Raw genomic sequence first — 19,708 nt, 5'->3', positions numbered from 1 at the left:
TAAAAAGTAACATATACTTATATAGTATAGTAAATTCAGATGTAACAGGGTGCTGCAGAGGAATAAAGAGCAAAGGTGTAATAGCAATTAGGAAACACAAAAGCGACCCCAAGTGGATCCTAGAGTAAGGAAGAAGAAACCATCAGCATGAACATCACTTTCCTCCCAGAGAAGGGCTCTGCACACCAACAGCTCTCTAACCCCACTGCTACAGCAGTAAAACTGCCAACTTTAGTACCCAGAGGAGCAGTGGAGGGGTGGGCGTAACACCGGGAAAACAGGCAGACACTAAGAATCATGGGGATACCAGTTTTAGTTACATTGTTATTATTTTTTTTATTTCAACAATTAAATCTGGAGTAGTAACACAGTTCAATTATACTAGCAAGAAATTTGTGGGTTGACATTACATAGCAGGTATGCATCTACCTTGACCATAAACAAGATTTTTAGCTTAACTGGCTTAAGGAAAATAACCCCCATACCCACACTGATTTCTTCAAAAGGTTTAATAACAATCACAGTACTCACTGGTACTGAGAATTTTTTTTCATGTTGTATAAGCCACACATACACACAAATTTTAAATGGTATTACATACTGACAGCAGATACAGCTAGTATTATTTATTTTTCTTAATATCAGTTTTCTGGGGTAGTAGCATCACAATTACTATATACTTAAGTTTTAAAAATACTATTTTCCTAAGTATATTGCCAATTTTTAACTGCAAATTACCACATTTCAATTACAAACATGAGGTTACTTACTTGTACTGCCTTGTGTGAATTAAACAAAGAGCTCGGTTTCCATACAGAAGATGGTTTGCAGGACTTAGAAAAAAATTATGAAAAGTTAGTAACATATATTACTTTTGAAAATCTTAAGGAGAAAAAACAAAAGTAAGTTTTTACAATGATTATCTGCAAGCACTCTAGCACCAACAATTACATACAAGCTTCCTTGAATAGTCCCATTGATTTACACATCAAGTCACTGAGAATATTTGTTTTAATTATGTAATAATTTGTAAGATTTGGGCCCACTAATGAAACTTCCAACCAATTTAAATCACTCTCAGCCTACTTAAAAAAAAAAAGCAAAAAGGCAAAAATGGCATGAAGCAAGGAAAAGCTAGTTCGACTGTCACATATATCCCAGTTTATTTTGTTCTAGAATTCCTAACGTTGAAGGCCTAATTAAATCAAACATCTCATGAACACTTCTGGATTACTGGGTCTACAACTTTTTCATAACCCTCCGCTTGACTGGGCAGGCTAAGCAGCAGTTCTAAAGAGCTAACACATTGCCCCCAATGTACCTAATGGAGAGGAAGTCAGCCTACACAACTTTTCAAGGAGGCTGAAATCAGCTTGAATTTGGGATTGAAATGTATCCTACTATATGACATAAACCTGAGGCAAGACATCAGCAAAATGCTAACCTTTCAACTGCACAATTATAAAGGCACAGACTTCAAAATAAAACCCTTTGCACAATTTTTAAAGAAAGGTGGGACTTTATGAATTTCACCATATTTCATAGACACCAGAACCTGTAATAGCAGCATTTGCACCACTACAACACAAGTAGCAATAACACCAAACTAATGTTCTGTACCTAGTTCACAGTACATGCAGACTACAGGAAGGAGGAAAATGCTCTATATGCACAGGACAAATTCTCATTTAATCTCTGTCTCCCTGCCCCTTTACAGAGCCCAGGAAAGTCTCCAACACCTTTCAGCAAATAATGTTTGGGAAGCAATTAAACAAGACTTACAAAAGGAAGTTAAGCCTGTCACATACAAAGTTGTCAAAAGCAGATACTTAAAAATAAATATTTGTTCTTGTTCACTAGTTCTGCATCATAGCTGAAATGATACATATTTGCAAGAGCTGGTCATACTGTTCTTGCTGGAAGAATATTTGGGAGGGATGGTACCAAAAAAAGGACTGTTCACACCAAATAACTTCCTTTCAGGTTTACTATACTTTCTGTTAGTCATTTTAGATCAGTTTTAAACCCTAACAGGGCCTTTGGAGCAGTAAAAGTACAACCAACCACTAGTAACAAGAAATAAAGTAGAAAAAAAAATGTATTACAGAGTTTTTCTTTTTTTTTTTTTTTTTTAATTAAATTAGGTATCATTTGGCCTCTACTTAGAGTGGCTCATGCAAAACTATATAAAATCAGGATAAATCTGAATAAGCTGAATATGATATAAAACAATCCAGTTACCCAATTTAGTTCTTACCAAAACTCTATGGCTTTAGTATATGACATTATAGCACGATCAAAGTTTCGTTGGGAAAATTCCTCATTTCCTTTCTGTTTCATAGATTCACTGTTCTGTGAAATCAAGAAAAAACAATTCGGCAATCGCTGTAATTAAACTCAGTTACAATGAGAAGTAAAGAAGACATTTGACAAGAGGCAGCTAAGTTTTTATGCTTGTAAAAACAGAATGTTATGTATGCACTATTAGTTGTAAGTTAATACTTTTAATTCATTGCAATTAATAAGTGTACAAATAAAACTTATGCAAACAAGAATACAACGAACAGTAATTAAAAAGCAGGACTAACTCAGAAGCTCTCCTGGGTTCTATTATACAGTCATCATCAAAAGCGAGCACGTATCAAATAGCAAAGTAGGCTGAGTACAGCACAGCTCAACCAGTTCCCTACTCAGTGCCTTTCAGCATAGCTCCTGAACTACGGAATTGCAGCAAGGAAGACACAGTAATTAAACAGACTCCCAGAAAAAAAAACACACTACCAACAAAACACACAAACAAAAAAAACCAAAAAACACACCACGCAAACAAACATCTACCCTAAAGGAACACACGGCAAAAAATTTGAGAGCATCTTATTTCTGTGTTAAAAGAACAATCTTCTATCAGTATTAGCTGTGTTACCTTGAGTTTTTTGGGGGAGTGAGGAGGGGAACACTCTCCAGTGTACACTGGTAACATAAACAACTAGTGTTCTGTTTGTTAGGCCGGGATCTCTCAAGGTAACTACGTCAGGACAACTACTCACTCAAGCTTTTGAAATCTTTATCTTTGATCATTTTGGTCATTTTTATAATCTTTGATCATGAAAAAAAAAACCCCAAAATAACAACAAAACAAGAAATGCCAAAACACATTCTGATATCTTCTCTCACCTTCCTACAGTTTTCACAGGTCACAGCTTTAAATTCTTCAACTAAATTACAATCTTCCAAAGCAACTTTAGTAATATAACGTTTGCCTGGAGACAAAATTCAGAAAAACACAGTGAGTAAAGAAGTTACTGAAGACAAGTAGGGTTTATCTTCTGCTACTAAGAATCAAGCTTTGTTTTCTGACTGAAAGCAAAACTTGACATACCATACTAAATAATAGAAACAAATAGAAACAATAGAAACAAATTAAGGAACAGAAATGTTCAAAAGAAAAGGAATTATTTATTATTTGGTAAGCCCAAAATAACTGGCTGCAGACTGTAAAATATTTAAGCACTTGCCAAATTTCACGCAATCAAGTGAAACTCACTTGTATCTTTAAAGATTTTGCATTTTAAAGATTCGTAGATATCTGTATTTTAAAGAATTTGTACTTTGCTACTTAACCGTAAAAAGGTTGTTCTCCTTACATACAAGTTCAATTTCTACCACCCTGATACGCATTCTAACTCAGCTGTTGCAGTACATGTAAAAAGAAACACCAGAATACCAGCCATTTAGCACACGTCAAAACCAGCAGGCCTGGGAGCTTTTTGTCATTTCAGCAGAACTTCTGCTACTAGTGTTAATATCTTACGGTAACTCCCATGAGCTACATAAGCTAATTTTTAAAGTATGACTTACATCTCAGTTAATATTTTGACAAAATCCTCTGCCAAACGTTTAACAGAAAGACCTAAATAATTTTTCAGGCAACTTTCAACTTAACTGTAACTTAAAGGAATACAGGGGGCATATACAGCCCATATTGGACACCAAAGTGAAAAAATGTTTTGAACTGTTCAGAGAGTATGTGCCCTGTAAACACAACCCACATACAAAGACTCAAGGAAGAACTGACTGGTTCAAATACGCAAAAAAACCAAGAAAAAACCCCACACCACCAATACTTTTCCAGTCACTCCCAGCATAATGAAATACATGCAAACATTAACTATTTCATAACTACAACACAGGTGACTTTTCTCACCATTCTTTCTTCTAAAGTGTTCATTCATACTTACATTCAGCAAAGAAAATTTCGAGATAGATCCAACCAAAATCACCAAGTTTCTCCAGCCTCTGCAGAATACTGACATCACCTGTATATCTGACCCAATCAAGTGCATCTCCAACATCAAAGAAACCCTATTTCAATTGAAGGAAAATTAAAAAAAAAGTAATTAATTCTATACAAAGCAAAGTCTTAAAACAAAAACAACAAACGCCACACAAACCAACAGCTCACTGGCAATATAGTGGAAGCATTCCATGTAAATACAACAAACAATACTACTGTAGCACTTACACTATGCACTTGTTCCCGATTTGTTAGCCTTTGAAATAGACAACAGCTCACAAATATAAATATCTGGATAACTGAAGCACAGCATAATACAGCATATTCACAAAATGGAAACAGTCATTCTTTCAAGAGCAGACAAGGAGCGATTCAAATTACAGAATTTGATTTAGAAACGTCTTTTTGATGACTGCATACAAAATTGCTTCAGTGTGAAGTGACAAGCCTGATTAGAACAAGCAACATTCTCCAGGCTGTTAGACATGCAGGCCAGGGCTAAGACTTAATTCCGTAAATCAAGACTTCTATTCAAACTAAATTTAATTGTTTGAGCTATAGAGCTTTATTTGAAGGAGAGGGATTGAATGAAGAATGTCTGTTGCCTGGGCTACTCCCACATTATCTGGGCCTACAGATTTTGAAAAGTAATCTAAAAACCCACATGACTAAAACAGATATCACTAAAAATACAGGAACTGGGTTATCCAGCAGTAACATACAGTTGTACCTATTCTGCTTCTCCTATTGCTACTATGAGCTATGATACTGTCTTTTAACGTCAATGTTTTTATTTTAACTTTTGCACTTAATCTACAGCAGGCAGCAGAAACTAGAAAGTGGGAAAAAGGTGACAGACACAAGGAAATTAAGAATGTTCACAGTCCAACGCTTACAAGCTGAAAAACGTAAGAAGTATAGTTCTATTGTACACTGAATTTGATAATGAAGATGGATCGGTAGGTTTCCAAACCACACCCTTACTCAGCCATTCACAGTCCTTCAGATTGCATCAGCGTTTGAGAACCTCACAAAAGATTGCCAACCTGTCTCCAAAGAGAAGCACTTTTGCATTATTTCAGTGATCAAGCTTAGCCCTACTTGCAGTCCTGTAGCCCCATCATACAGCATTGCCACTGCCAGTAATAGGCCACAAGCTTTGTACAGAGTTAGCAAGGCCACAGGGCTTATTCTGAGCTTTTCCTAACCTGCTGAGAGCTCAGTTTTAACTCCAATAGCAATTGTTCTTCTGACTGGGTGGATATGACTTTTGTATGGTACAATAGCTTTCATATAGACAGTAGTAATGAGTAGTTAATGCCGCTATGACTAATAAAGATGCAGTATAGAGAAATGCAAGCCAAATATGATAGAGCATAGGACATGAAAATTGGAGAAACATAATGCACTTTAGAGGAGTATGGGCACGGGCTAGTAAGAGATGGGGCACAAGCTAACACTGCAGAACCAATGGCTATAAACAAGTGGCCAAGTTAAAAAAAAAAAATAGAGCTGGACAAAATTGGGCAAGAGTAGTTTCTAACTTACATTAAAACATACTATATATATGTATATATATAGTATAATCATATGTAACTTAAACCTGCAGACAAATGAAAATAAAGAGCAGGGTATAAAAGCGCATTACCAAACATAAAAAATAGACCCAAGTAGTTTCTAGAATGAGGAAGAAGAAAACATCAACAGCAGTCCATGAGGCAAAAAACTTCAGGTAGGGATGACTGTACCCCTGCTACCCCACACATGGGAACACCAGACAGAAGCCATTCACCAAAGAACAGTACAAGAGTGAGCACAAGACCTGAAAAATGGTCAGATACTGTGAAGAGTGTATATATTAAATGATAATCATAGAATGGTTTGGGTTGGAAGGGACCTCAAAGATCATCTAGTTCCAACCCCCCTGCTGCGGGCAGGGACACCCTCCACTAGACCAGGTTGCCCAAAGCCTCATCCAACCTGGCCTTAAACACTGCCAGGGATGGGGCATCCACAACCTCTCTGGGCAACCTGTTCCAGTGCCTCACCACCCTCACAGTAAAGAATTTCTTCCTAATATCTAATCTGATTCGACCCTCCTTCAGCTTAAACCCATTACCCCTTGTCCTATCACTACACTCCCTGATAAACAGTCCCTCTCCAGCTTTCCTGTAGGCCCCTTCAGGTACTGGTAAGCCACAATTAGATCTCCCCAGAGCCTTCTTTTCACCAGGCTGAGTTATAATACAGTTAACATTATAAGACTTTTTCTGTTTAGTCATATTTGTTTATTTTCTTTCCTCTTCTGCAATAATTAATTCTGGAATGTTTCAGTTATACTAACGATAACTTCTTTTGTTTACATTTAAAGTGTGTTTTGGCCTATATCTAGACTGTTAGCGTAGCACACCAACACCAGCACAGAGAGGACAAAGCAAAACGCACCACAGAGGTAGAACTGTGTGCTTATGGGAGGGAACCTAAGAATCTTCAAGACTGTAGACAGAGAGAGCACAGAGACATCTCAAAGGAATAAGCCTTCAACAAGAAGTGGCAAATCTGTGAGAAAGCACCAAGGAAAGCCTCCAGCAGGTACCAAAGCTGATATTGGAGAGCTGACCTGGGCTCCAGCTGCACAATCTAAACCCACCCACCACAATGCAATAGCAACCTCCAAGAGAAACCATTTATTTTCAGCATGTGAACTACCCCCAAAGTTCTCATTTTAGTCTTCTTATACAGACAATATTTATTTCACAGTTCCTGTCATACAGAGATTTTGTTCTGTGGCTCAGAGCTGCAACAACTGTGAACCCCAGTTCTATACACTACATATTCCAAAAACTACAGACTATTTATTTATGCAAGTATTTTAAAATTTGGGTATTTGTACAAATATTTTGTTTGTATTCACAAATAAAGAAGTATTCCTATTAAAAATAACTTGAGAAACTTACATTTTCGATTCTGCTGCCAATTCTCAGTATGCCACCAATAAAAGGTGGAACGTTCTGGAAGAGGGATGGAAAACAAATAAAGACCAAGTTATTAAGAGCTGATAACTTTAGTTTCTCTCTGCTCAGGTTCAACTCAATAACATTTTCTGTTCTGCTTCAATGCAGTATCATTTGGACAGTTGCTCTGGTCCATTTCAAAGTTTCAGGAAATATTCTTTTATTCAGTAGCAAATCCCCTAGCATTTTTGTTGAAAAATAAATAAATATTGATGTGGAAATAGAGAATGCATGGACGCTATGGCATCTGGTTAGGAAAGTCAGCCACTTTAGCCACTTCTGCAGTTATCTACATACCAAAAGAACCAGCTGATACATCCAATGAAAACCATCCAAACCAACAGTACTTCCTCTCCTGAGATCTTCTGCTCCTCCAAATAAATTTTACTATTGGATATACAATCTTTTACATGGAGAAGGAGATACAGGCTGAGGAAGTAAGAAGAGGGAAGCAGAGGTAAACAGGGGAATGGGAATATACACAGACCCTCTCATATAAAGATTGAACGGAAGACTACCAGAGGAGGAAACAGCACAAAGAACCCATCACATGAGACAAAGTGGAAAAATTGCAGGGGCATCCTGAAGTACAAGGAGGTGAAAACAGAGCACTCAGCCTGAAGGAGGAAGCAGCAAAAAGAGCATAAGGAAGTATGAATCCATAAGATCAATATAGTATAGGAATACCTAATCATAGAAAGTCATATAACAGTAAGGTGGACTGGAGAAGTATAGCTTGGGGTTGAGCACAGAATTTCAAACAAACCATTTTTTAAAAAAACATGTCATACATAAATTTAAAAGAAAAATAAAATATCTTCCCTTCAGCTGCTGAGAACATTTCTTACATCATTCTGTCCTCTGCACTGTTATGTTTCTGTTTTAAGTCAGCAACTACATCAAACTTTAACTATCATTTGTTGAAAGAGGAAGAAATAACTGAGCGGGGGGGAAAAAAAGTATTTAACTTGTTCATCCGGGAACAGTGCCATTTTTCTCCCTGATAGGACTCTATTATCAATTTACAAGGACCCCAGTCAACTGTATTATTGATTCTGCAAATATTTAGTAAGTTATCCCAACTGTAATGAAACCTATGACACTCTTTCTAGAAAGCTGCAACTCAACTATCAGACAATTTATTCACTCCAGCAAACGAAAATGTCTGATTTAAGATACAATCCCAAGCTGCATAGCATACAGATTTAATTAATCTCTTATACTTGAAAACTTACATAAAGTTAAAATATACTTACAACAACTTTTTTAATTAAATCAATAAGGTCTTCCAAAACCTCTAAATCACAGAGCCTCTTCCAATTCCGGTCTAAAATCTGTGAACTGCTTAAAAACAGAACAAGTTATTAATTAGAAAAATAACACTGTGTTACATAGTCTTAATTACTAATATTTATGGTAATTAGATCTAAGCAAGACAATGGTTACAAACTCAAATCAAGCCCTTCAGAGGAGAGGAGAAAAAAAAGCACGCTGCAAAGCTTTGGATACTTTTGAAATATAGGGCATGCGTTTAAGTACTTAAATACACACTTAGAATCCAAACTTCAGAAACCCGTTCTTAGTATTTTTCTGCTGTATATTCACGAACTATGCCTTCTGACCTTAACTAACTTAGCCCACTGGTAAAAACATTCCTGCAGACAGTTTAACTGCTACTGAAAGTATGCGATGATCTTTCACAGGTAGCAAAAAAAAAAAAAATTGGATTTGATCAATACTTATAAATATCTAAAGGGCGGATGTCAAGAGGATGGGGCCAGACTCTTTTCAGTGGTGCCCAGCAACAGGACAAGGGGCAACGGGCACAAACTGGAACACAGGAAATTCCATCTCAACATGACGAAAAACTTCTTCACTGTAAGGGTGACCGAGCACTGGGACAGGCTGCCCAGAGAGGCTGTGGAGTCTCCTTCTCTGGAGATATTCAAAACCTGGATGCCATCCTGTGCAACCTGCTCTGGGTGATCATGCTCTAGCAGGGGGGTTGGACTAGATCATGTCAGAGGTCCTTCCAACCCCTACTGTTCTGTGATGACATCACTTTGAGAACATGACTACTTACCTCCAATCAGCTACCAAAGAATTACTTTCTCTTTTGAAGAGAAGAGGCCAAAAGATGCGTATTTTAATAACGTTACAATATTCTCTTAATATGTCAACGGGCTGACTGCACCACACTTCACAGGGATCAACATCTTTAAGAAAAGAGTTAGGAATTAGACACAACTGAGGCACAAGTAATAAAATCAAAATCCAGACAAGCATTCAAAAACACCAGTTATTTCCATACCGTATTCCTAAGTACTATCTAACCAAACCACTCTAAATACATCTGGCAGCTTGAGGTTTTTTATAAACAGAAGGGGGAGAGGGAATTTACATGGAGGCAAGAATGTGGATCTCCTGGCAGTCTTTACATTCCTTGCCTAAGAAATTGCCCGAGTTCAGAATTGTATTGATATAGTGCATTATAAATGAATAAATGCAGCCTGCTTCCAATGAGGAGCCTAACAAGGGCTGTGAGCTGGTCAATGGCTATAAGGGATGCTATTTTCAAGATAAAACATGAGCCTCTTCTAACTGTACCCATTCAATTATTTTCTACACTAAATCCAGAGTAGTGTGACACATAGCAACACAGTACAAAAAGATCAGCAATATTATTCTTTTTTTCTCCAGAGGCCATTACATGTGTGATGCATGGCTCTCTCAAAAATAGAATCCGTTTCCCTGAGAGACTGTCTTTAAAAGGTAAAAATGCTTATTAGACTACTGAGGTGGCATCAAGTACTCTCAGAGCAGAAGCAGTATTGTCTGAATATATGCAAAAATTCATTTTACACAGCTGATTGTGTTTATCTGAGTTTCCTACATATTAGAGGTTACCATTTGTATAGCAAATACAGTTTTGAAGAGCTTGACATGCTGTTAAGCCACCTGCTTTTCTACAACTATTAAAAAACATTTTTAAATAATATAACTCAAAAACTTGATCTACAAAGATCAACTTGAAGGTATCTTTAGACATATAAAACTAAAACATAGCTACAATTAAAACACAGGTAATGAACACAAGCCTTAAATGCCCATCCTCATAACATTAATTTACTGCATGTAGGTACATATTATTGACCATTTACATTGTTCTTACAAATGTATAGCAGTCTTCTGCACATTACATTAGGACAAAAAGATGAGAGTTATTCCAATGTAAAAGAACATACCAATGCTTCTGCTCAGACATAATATTTTTCTACTTATTCAGACAAAATAAGGAAAAAAGTGAAACAGCAATCAAAAGATCCCAGCACAGCACAAAAAGTGCATTAGAAAGTTATGTAATATTGGTTTGATTTACATACCTGTTTTAGGCTTATGCGGTGATCGCTGTATAAACATTCCATGACCCTAAAGATAAACATATTTTTTAACATTGCACATCTTGCAAATGTCTTACACTAACTAATACTACAATTACTTAACTGTTTCTAAATATTAAACCAGTATAAACTGTTTACCACAGGGGAAGGGAGGAATGGAAGTGATTTTTACGTACTGGCACCAATTCCTTTTCTCAAGAGAAGGTAATCACTGCGCATATTTAGATGAGAATAAAAGATGGTCTATGGCTATATCTTCATAAGCAAGCAGCATAATCAAATAGGAAACAAATCTATAAAGCAAAGTATTTGGCACTAAGCAGTCTACTTTTACATTAGGTGCTCTTCAAGGGGTTTTAGCTTGCATTAGTTCAAATCTAGTCCCAAAGACAGCACCCATTCGTGGTTGATGCACATTACCTATATTCTTAAAACCACCTTCTAAATTAGTTTCATCCTCACTGAATCCCACTAACACACTCCAAGATCTCTTCACAACATAAGCCAAAACACAAGAGACAGGGACAATCGGGATATCTGCTTCAGAAGTGTTTTCCTGATCCAAACTAAAATACTAATGCAGAAACATTAATTAACAAAATTAATTAATAATTAACTAAAATTATTTCATTAACTATTATTGACTATAATTATTTCATAATTAACTAAAATACTCATGCATACGCCATGGGCGTAGACAGGAAAATTATCTCTATTCACCTACTCATTCTGAACAGAAGCTTTTTATAAAATCTTAATAATGCTCATTCAATGCTCACTAGCATCTCATTATCTTCTAAGATCAATCTGAGGTGGGTAGATTCCCCCTGCTTTTTCCCCCACATCCCATTTCCCCAAGAAATAAATACTACTGGTATTCCCCATTCTCCCACAGGTTTCTGCAGTTCTGCCAATGTTTTTTTGAGGAAAACAAGGAAACTTAAAGTCTGCAATATTTTGCACTATCAAATGACAAACCCCTTTGGATCCAATCTTATAATTCATACTAAGCACAGCCAAAAAGCAAATAAACCAAACAAAAACAAACAGGGGAAAAAAGCATATTTACTAGAGTTATCTAACACAATGGTTTAGTTGCTGTCTTATGAAAAAAAAATGTTTACCTGCAGATCCATTAAAAAAATATCCATAGATATGAATGGATGGGAAAACTGTTAATATGTTAAACTATTAAATCACACTAGAATAGTATTCTAAAAGTTAATAATTCAAAATCAGGTACTAGGCAGCAATATAATGTTCAAGAGTACCTAGGAAAAGCATTCTGTTTTGACAGTTAGTGCATGTATATTTCAATAAGTGTATATCAAAATAAGTGGAATGAGTGGTTGATTTACTACTACTTCATTGCAGCATACTGTATCACTACTTTATTGGGTTTAAAACATAATACTCCATATGAGCTTCTCAAGCTGAAGAATAAATGACTTTGTTCTGTTTTGCACATCCCTACAAAGTCTATTATTTTAAGAAACATTATGTAAGTGTCATTTAATAAATACTACATATCATGCCTATGTATTGCTGCATTATAATTTCAAAGAAATGCAAAGCTATTTCTGAATATGACTGGAAAAAAGTATAAAAACAAATTACCAAACACATCTTTCATACAGTTTCTTTAGCAGACCTTTACTCTTTCAGTGGCAGACTTTCTGGAAGTACTAGCATGCTGCGCAATGACAGCTTACTAATTTGACCTAAGGTGATGACAAGCAATCATGTGATTTCACCCCAAGCAGTGTTTCTGAACTATTACAACTTTACATGTAGATCAAGGCTTACTCTCAAAAATAAGTTACTATTACATTGACATCTTTAACAGAGCAGGACATTCAATAATAATGAGGAAAAAAAAATATTATTTCAAAATCAGTTAAACTTGAAAGATCACTGAAAGTCTCCTTCACTCCACAGAGTGGATTTTGCTACAGTATTTAAAAACAAAACAAACCACACACTCCCCCATACATCAAGCCCAAGGTGGTATTCCCACCAAAGCAAACTTGAAAACCCAAGATTCAGCACTTGCACAGAATCGAGGGCTTTCTTCCCATAGCACAGCACACACATCACTTTGAGAGAAAATGCCTAGTATCTTATGCTAACACAATTGTTAAAGTGCTTTATGTTGTCCACAGTACACAAAAAAAAAATCTTTATTAATATAAACAGTTTTCAATGAGACTCACTACTAGTAACTGTCCCTTATAAAGACACAGCTCTAGAAATAAACTAAATTTACCTGCACTTTTTAGTTCTGCATAGGAAGAATGGTACGCCAGCTAGTTTGTGTTTTGCAGCAGCAACACTTAGGATAAATAACTCATAACTGAGCTCTCCAAGCAGCAGAAAGATTAACTACCACACCATTTTTTTGGACTCCTTCAGCATAGCAAGAAGCAGAAAATAAGAGTCAATGAAAGCATTCTTGGAAGCATAAAAACAGAAGAGTGCTACAGTTTATCCAATAAAAGCAACAACAAAATAAGCAGAGGCCCTATTGGGCACAAAGAACTAGAAAAAAATGTAAGAGATGACAAGAACGAAGAATGGGTGAACACTGCTGTTAATTTGCAGACTTGAACTTCCATGAGCTATGCTGTGATTGCTTTGCAATTAAAGGAACTGAATCTGTCACTTTGAGGTATATCATCTCAAGTATGGCCTAGATACATGGCCAGCAGGTTGGTCAAGTTCTGTTACTAGGACCTATGCATCACTGTCTAGTTTTACATAGCTGTATATGCATTCAGTAAAACTTACCTGATAAAGGATACACAGTCTCTATGCTCTATCTTAATTTAGTACTTTTGCAAGAGAATAACAGTAGTATAAGGTATCTTTGCATTAGTTTGAATTAATGAACACTAGCAATTACTCTGTAGATCAGATCTGGGTATAAACCCCACTGGGACACCTTGCAAGTTTTTCATCTACTTTCAAACCTACTTACCAATTCACAGCAAGATTTATCACCAGCATAAAAAGCCAAGGCTGCAAACTCAGATTCGGATATAGGTTCACCCATGGTACATGATCCTGAAATAAAAGCATTATGAGAAATATGTGAGGGGAAGGCAAGAAGCAAATAACAGGTGTTTTACAGGACTTAAAATGATCACAACATTAAATTACACTTTGCAAGGGTTTCATGTAAGATGTGTTCTTATTTTTGCATAGCACAGGTTAACGTTGAAAAAATTAACCTAAAGCATCAGTTAAAAGGTAGTTAAATCGACTAATTCTAACAGTCTTTTAAGTCCCTGATACCTGACCGTACTCCTGCATGCTACCTCACATCTGACAGGCAGGAGAGGGAAGGGCAGTTTCTTCCAGCCGTGTCAGGGGGCAGCAGGTCGGGTATTATTGCCACATCCCGGGAGAGCGGAGTTAAACACCCCACCCGCTCCGCCGGGCAGCCCTGTCTGACAGAACCAGCGGCGCAGCCCCGCCCAGGCCGCGCGTCCCTCTCCCTGCCCGGGGGCTCGCCCGGCACTGCCCGTCCCGCTCCGACAGCGGCGAGGCGGGGGCCGGCCGGGCTCCCACATACCGGGCTCCCCCGCTGCCGTTAGACCCCGGAAACCCCGAGGCTCGCTACTGACGCGTCGCTTCCCGCCGGGACAGCCCTGCCCCTACCCGGTCCTCCCCGCAGCAAGGAGCTCCAGCGGTCCCAGAAGGGCTGCGCCGCGGCTCCCGTGGCCGACAGCCCCAGTCCCCTCTCCAGGCGGACTGCGCCGGGCGTCACCTTGCCGGGGGGCTCCGGAGAAACAGGCATCACCCTCCCGGACCCAGCCTCAGTGGCTGACAGGGGTCAAGAGCTCGGCGACGCACAGGGCGGGAGGGAAACACCCACACCCGCACCCGCCGCCGCCCCAGAGCCTGCTGCTTGCTTGGTTGCTTGCTCGCTCCCTCACCAGCCTCAGCCGCTCTCCTCTCCAGCTCTGCAGGGCCAAGATGGCTCCCGCCCCCAACGAACCCCTCCCACCGCACACACCAGCACCCTCACCCAGCCGGGCCCTAGCTACTGGCTGCTTACTGCCTGACGTCAAGGGAACGAGCCAACGCGCGGCAAGCGGCCGGCGGTCCACGCCTGCCGTCCTGGGCTCTGCGCATGCGCCCGCTGCTGAGGCGGCCCCGAGCCGGTGGGGCGGCGGGGGTTCTCTGGCTGCGCATGTGCGAGATGCGGCCCGCTGGGCAGGCGGACGCGTGGTACCGGGGGGTGATAGGGAGCGTGCTGTGCGCCTCCGTCTTCGTTCTGCTGCGGGGGTGTCCTGGGTGTGGTTTCCTCCCCTAGTCAGACCGTGACCTCGAAAGGAAGGAGGCAGAGCGGCTTCGCCGGGTGGAGCGAGGGGGGGCTGCGGGAAGGGGGACGGTAGCACCGCGGTTCCTGCGTGTCCTTTGAGGGGCGAGTGAAACGGCCGCTCTGGGCTGAGGCGGGGGTGGGGAGGAGTGTCCGTGGGCTCGGGAGCAAAACGCTACCGCTCGGGTGGTCTCGGTTCCCCCCCCCCGCCCCGAGTACTGGGGTGTTTGGAGAGGAACTTAGGAGAAACCTCTCAGAGCTTCTTAGTGTGTCCTCACCACCCCCGAAGTTAAAGGGAAGAGACCGGTATGGTTGAAAACTCTCCAGCCCCGTTGCCCGAAAGGGCAATATATGGATTTGCTCTTTTTTTAGGATCGTGGTTTGGCTTTAGTAAGTATACTGGGTACTGAATACTTCACCGAAAAGTGTTGCTTTGCTTCCGAGACAAGTATAATTCCTGTAAGACCATCTGAAAAGGGTCAAAGTTGTATTACAGCACCTGTTGTAAGGGTGCATGGTGGACTAAGCATTACTGACAGACCTGTCAGTTGTTACAAAGCTCTGTCATTGCCTTTTCTGATTTCCTCATGTTTTGTCTGTCTTTGATAGTATTACACACTCAAATTCTTTGAAAAATGCTCTGCATTCTCATTTTAGTAACTTTTTTACTTGGCTTGCATACATTGTAACTGTTCGGTAACCATTGTAGATAGTAGTAGTGCAACCTTCCCCACTCAAATACTGGAGGGGGGGGGGGGAAAGTCGACCTAGTCAGCAGCAATGGAAAATGATTAGGGTTATCCCAGCATTTCTTTGCTGGTGTGACAGGTGCTTTAGCATTTCACTGGGGATATCTTGCATGCCCACACAGGGCCAAGACTTGAGAGGGTGAGAATGCTTTTTCATCACAACAAAAGGTGCTGCAAAAATATACTGTAGTTGAATAATAAACCAGGGTCCTACCGTAAGTATTTCTCACCCTCAGGAAGTGAGTAGAAAGAACGTTAGTTTCTGTTCCTCTCACAGGAAGCCACTGCAGTTCCATATCTTGTGTCACTGGCTTCTAACCTGTTCCCCTCAAGTTTTGATAAACTTTTCTCTGGATTTGTTGTTAGGGAGCAAAATTTCTCAGTATTGGTTTTATTCACATGAAAATTATTGACTTGCCAAGAATCAGAAAGTATTTCCAGTAACTTTTTCTGAACAGTTCCATCCAAGCACTGCAATTCTATCAATTTTTCTTTCAACCAAATGACCTGCTGTGTAATCATTTTCTGCTTTAATATTTTCTGCATTCAGAGTCATTTGGCATCTTTTTACTGAGGAGTTTTTTGTTCTGCAGTCCAATGTGCAAGATATTCTTGTTTGTCTACATAGGAAGTCAGAAACTAAATGTTAAAGCAAATATAAAAATGATATGATATAATCAGCTACAAAATATTGCCCCCACACTGGGCAGGTTTTGTGTCTGAGAGGCATATTCTACAATGCTTTGGTAGAACAATTTTGGTTTGAGTAGTATAAAAGCAAATATTGTTTCAGCATGTATCAGTAGGGAAGTACTGCTCTAAAACTTAGGAAGGAAGTCTAAAACAGTATCAGTCTTATTATTATTATGACTTTTTAATTCTTTTGTGCAGTTTTGTATCTTATCTGGGCATATGTTCCCGAGACTTGGCTGTTCTCATTTGGACTAACATACTGGCCTCAAAGGTAAGTTCAAACAATTAAATTCTTTAGGCAGAATATGTGTAAGTATAGAACACCCTTAATTATTTTCAAATAACAAAACTTTTTTTTAAATAGTGGCCTTGTGTATAATCCACTTTTTCCTGATGAGAAAGGACTGTAATCTTTGTGAAGCATTTTATTTATGTAGATAAGTAGCAATGATGAAAGTTTTTCATTGTGTAATGACAGAAATAGTATTTTAATGTTTTATGATGAATTTTGTTGATGAAAATACAGTAAACTTTAAACTGTAATTAAAAATGTAAAAACCTTCTGTAAGGAATCTGTGTGATGGTATATACCACACTAGCTACAGTGGCCTTGCAGTCAGTAATCATGGGAGAGACCAGGGTCCGTATTCAGAGGTGTTTTTTCTTTTCTCTTGGCTAAGTTTGTACTAGATACCTAAAGATACAACAGTTTTAATGTAGTGGTTGTTATTGTGTTTATTGTTATGATATGTAAATTTTAAAATCTTTTTCCTCAGATACTGGGCAGTTGCTTTGCCAGCGTACCTACTAGTTGCTATAGGAATTGGTTATATATTACTTTTTGGTATTAACATGATGAGTACAGCTCCGCTTAACTCCACACATACTGTTACAGGTAATTTTACTGATTTTTTTTTTTTAAGGTTTTGGTACTTAACTGATAATTTCTGTATATATATATGTAGCCACATATAATATAAATCAAATTTTAAGCCTTTAAATATTTTGATCTAAAAAGGAGTTCTTGGAAGTACTGAAGTACTGGAGTGAAAAGATAGCCACGAGCCTGACGCTTCCCTCTTTGCCATCTTATGGCAGTGGTTTCCCACTAGTAGAGCATACTTTGTTAGTAAACCAGACTGCATCAGAGGAACAATGGTTAGGCATATCGGGATGTGCCAGGCATGCACCTTGCATTACAAACCAGTGAAGAGTGTCATGGGAAGAAGGGCCTGAGTACCTACCTGGCAGTGGCAGAAGTGGGAAGGCATGCAGCAGTCAAGGTGGTACCAAGGGACATGTTGCAGTATTGAGGCCTGATCAGGTATGTTAGTGATTCCCTGTCTAGAAAAGCCGTTCTTCAGTTTTTCTCTCAACTTTCGCGTAGCCTTTACTCCTGCCAAGGAGACATGTTCTAGGCATTCACAATATTTTCCAGGCAGCTGCATCTTCCTCCACATGAGAAATTCCACCACTATTTGCAGGTGGCCATTTTTGTTGTTAGAAAAAAATGCAGACTGTAAAATTTGACAAGAAAGTTACCTACTGCTAAGACTGCTGAGATTGCATCGTTTTAACAAACTATGCGCATAGTATTACATTACACTGAACCGCTAAGGAAAAAAAAATCAGTCAGGGCTGTAGTTCAAATGCCTTACTCCAACACTTCTGTGAAGAACTGTCATTTAGTCATCCCTGTGGTCCTGGCCACTCATTCATACTCTCATGTCACCCTTTCATTTGGTGTCAACGCAAGAGTTTGTGTGGCTGTATGGCAGGTGGGATGGGGGACCTGCTCTGTTTGAAAAACAACTATATTTGAACATTTTCCTTTTCAGAGGGAGCAGTTCCATAATTGTGCTCAAAGCGCACCTGTAGAAATGTTTATGCTGTTATAGGAACGGATGCTATGTGATGATGGGAAGAAGCACCAAGATAAAGGGAGGGTGGACAGCACCTCTCAGCAGAAATCGTAGTACAAAGTATTCAAACTACAGACTGAGCTATTCATCGTGGGGTTTTTTCTTTGTTCTTTTTATCTGTTGGTAGTTATGGTTTAATGTCCTACAGCATCTTAAACCAAGCGAAGTCCCAGACAGTGATTTCAGCAGGAGGGTAGGGTTGATTTCTTCAGGGGCACTGCTAATATATGTTGATGTAAAGCATTTCTGATGACCATCTCATTATACTTAAGCAAGATGGGATTTTCAGCAACACTTACAGTAGCTAAGTTTATACAGCATTGCATTCTATAACATTTCTTGAAAGAAATCTTTAATACATGAAATATTCTCATTGTCTCCTGTAGATAACTATGCAAAAAAGCAACAACAGAAGACATTTCAAGAAGAAGCAATTCCAGCATTGAGGGATATTCCCATCAGTGAAGTAAACAGAATGTTTTTTCTTCCTGAAAAAGGAATCTGCAATAGCAGATAGTCGTTATTAAGATCTGTTTGAATAAAGGATTAGTAGAAGTGTTACATAAGGAAAATCAAAACTTCTCCAAGCTAGAAAAAAAACCCCTCTTTCTGCTTGTAGAACAAAGCTTTTTTTTTCCTGAATTTCCAGCTAAACTTATGTTAACATATTTCATTGACATAGTTTGATTTTATTGTTATGCATGTGCCTTAATAACATACATTAGTATGAGAAGTATGCCACATTAATTTATCTAACCATTCTTGTGATTTAAAATAGCATTCTATTACTTGTAGACTTCTGCTTGTAATTTCCCTCTGAGAGTGAAAGAAATAGCTTTTGGATGTAGCTTAATTCTATTTCTCTTTGAATTCAGGGAGAGAAAATGTGTTCCACTAGTCAAATGCTTGAGGATCTTTTGTTTTTTTTTACAGGTTATGTTAATTTGAAGTGTTTCCATTGTAAATATACAGGTTTCATTTGTAAATATTAATAAAATGTAGCTAATCTTTACTTGTTAAAATTAGACATTTTTCTGTGGTTCTATGATATTTGTCCTGGGAAAAGGTGTTTAGTGATCCATTTTTCATTACACGATTATTTGCTCAGGAAAATATGTTGATTTCCTCCCCCCCCCCCCCCCCCAAATTGGTGGGCTTATTGAAATACCAAAATTACCATGTATTGTGTAAATTTTCTGAAACAAGTCTTGAAAGGACTTTTTTTTTTAACTGTTCTTAAAAATACTGAAAACTAGGTTCAAGGAAATTTCTGGAAATACAGGAACTGACAGGTCTATCATATTATAGTCT

The 19,708-nt window shown here is 38.6% G+C and overlaps 2 protein-coding genes across 10 annotated transcripts in view; one reads left to right on the top strand and one right to left on the bottom strand.

Annotated features, from left to right (window-relative positions):
• Positions 1-14,699, bottom strand: part of TTC3 (tetratricopeptide repeat domain 3) — a 63,593-nt gene extending 48,894 nt beyond the window's left edge. For 4 of the 9 annotated variants that reach the window (XM_054812544.1, XM_054812547.1, XM_054812539.1 and 1 more), the window contains exons 1-10: positions 14,648-14,699; positions 13,687-13,772; positions 10,692-10,737; positions 9,392-9,524; positions 8,565-8,652; positions 7,252-7,305; positions 4,239-4,362; positions 3,175-3,260; positions 2,258-2,352; positions 771-833 (exon numbers count right to left, since the gene is read on the bottom strand). In XM_054812544.1, coding sequence (XP_054668519.1) covers positions 771-833; positions 2,258-2,352; positions 3,175-3,260; positions 4,239-4,362; positions 7,252-7,305; positions 8,565-8,652; positions 9,392-9,524; positions 10,692-10,737; positions 13,687-13,761 — 764 coding nt within the window. In that variant the 5' untranslated portion in view covers positions 13,762-13,772; positions 14,648-14,699. Of the gene's footprint in view, positions 1-770; positions 834-2,257; positions 2,353-3,174; positions 3,261-4,238; positions 4,363-7,251; positions 7,306-8,564; positions 8,653-9,391; positions 9,525-10,691; positions 10,738-13,686; positions 13,773-14,369; positions 14,390-14,478; positions 14,616-14,647 lie in introns of those variants that run through there. The other 5 variants (XM_054812542.1, XM_054812541.1, XM_054812540.1 and 2 more) reach the window with 5 other exon arrangements.
• A 145-nt stretch (positions 14,700-14,844) lies between these two features.
• PIGP (phosphatidylinositol glycan anchor biosynthesis class P) lies at positions 14,845-19,413 on the top strand. Its single transcript, XM_054813154.1, has 4 exons — positions 14,845-15,423; positions 16,674-16,746; positions 17,252-17,370; positions 18,784-19,413. Exons 1-4 carry the CDS (start codon positions 15,342-15,344, stop codon positions 18,912-18,914), a joined length of 405 nt encoding a protein of 134 aa, XP_054669129.1. The 5' UTR covers positions 14,845-15,341; the 3' UTR covers positions 18,915-19,413.
• The last annotated feature ends 295 nt before the right edge of the window (positions 19,414-19,708 follow it).

Source organism: Grus americana, chromosome 1 (genome assembly GCF_028858705.1).
Source record: "Grus americana isolate bGruAme1 chromosome 1, bGruAme1.mat, whole genome shotgun sequence".
NCBI lineage: Eukaryota > Metazoa > Chordata > Aves > Gruiformes > Gruidae > Grus > Grus americana.
Note: the sequence above shows the minus strand (reverse complement) of the source record. Positions and strands in the feature narration are given on the sequence as shown.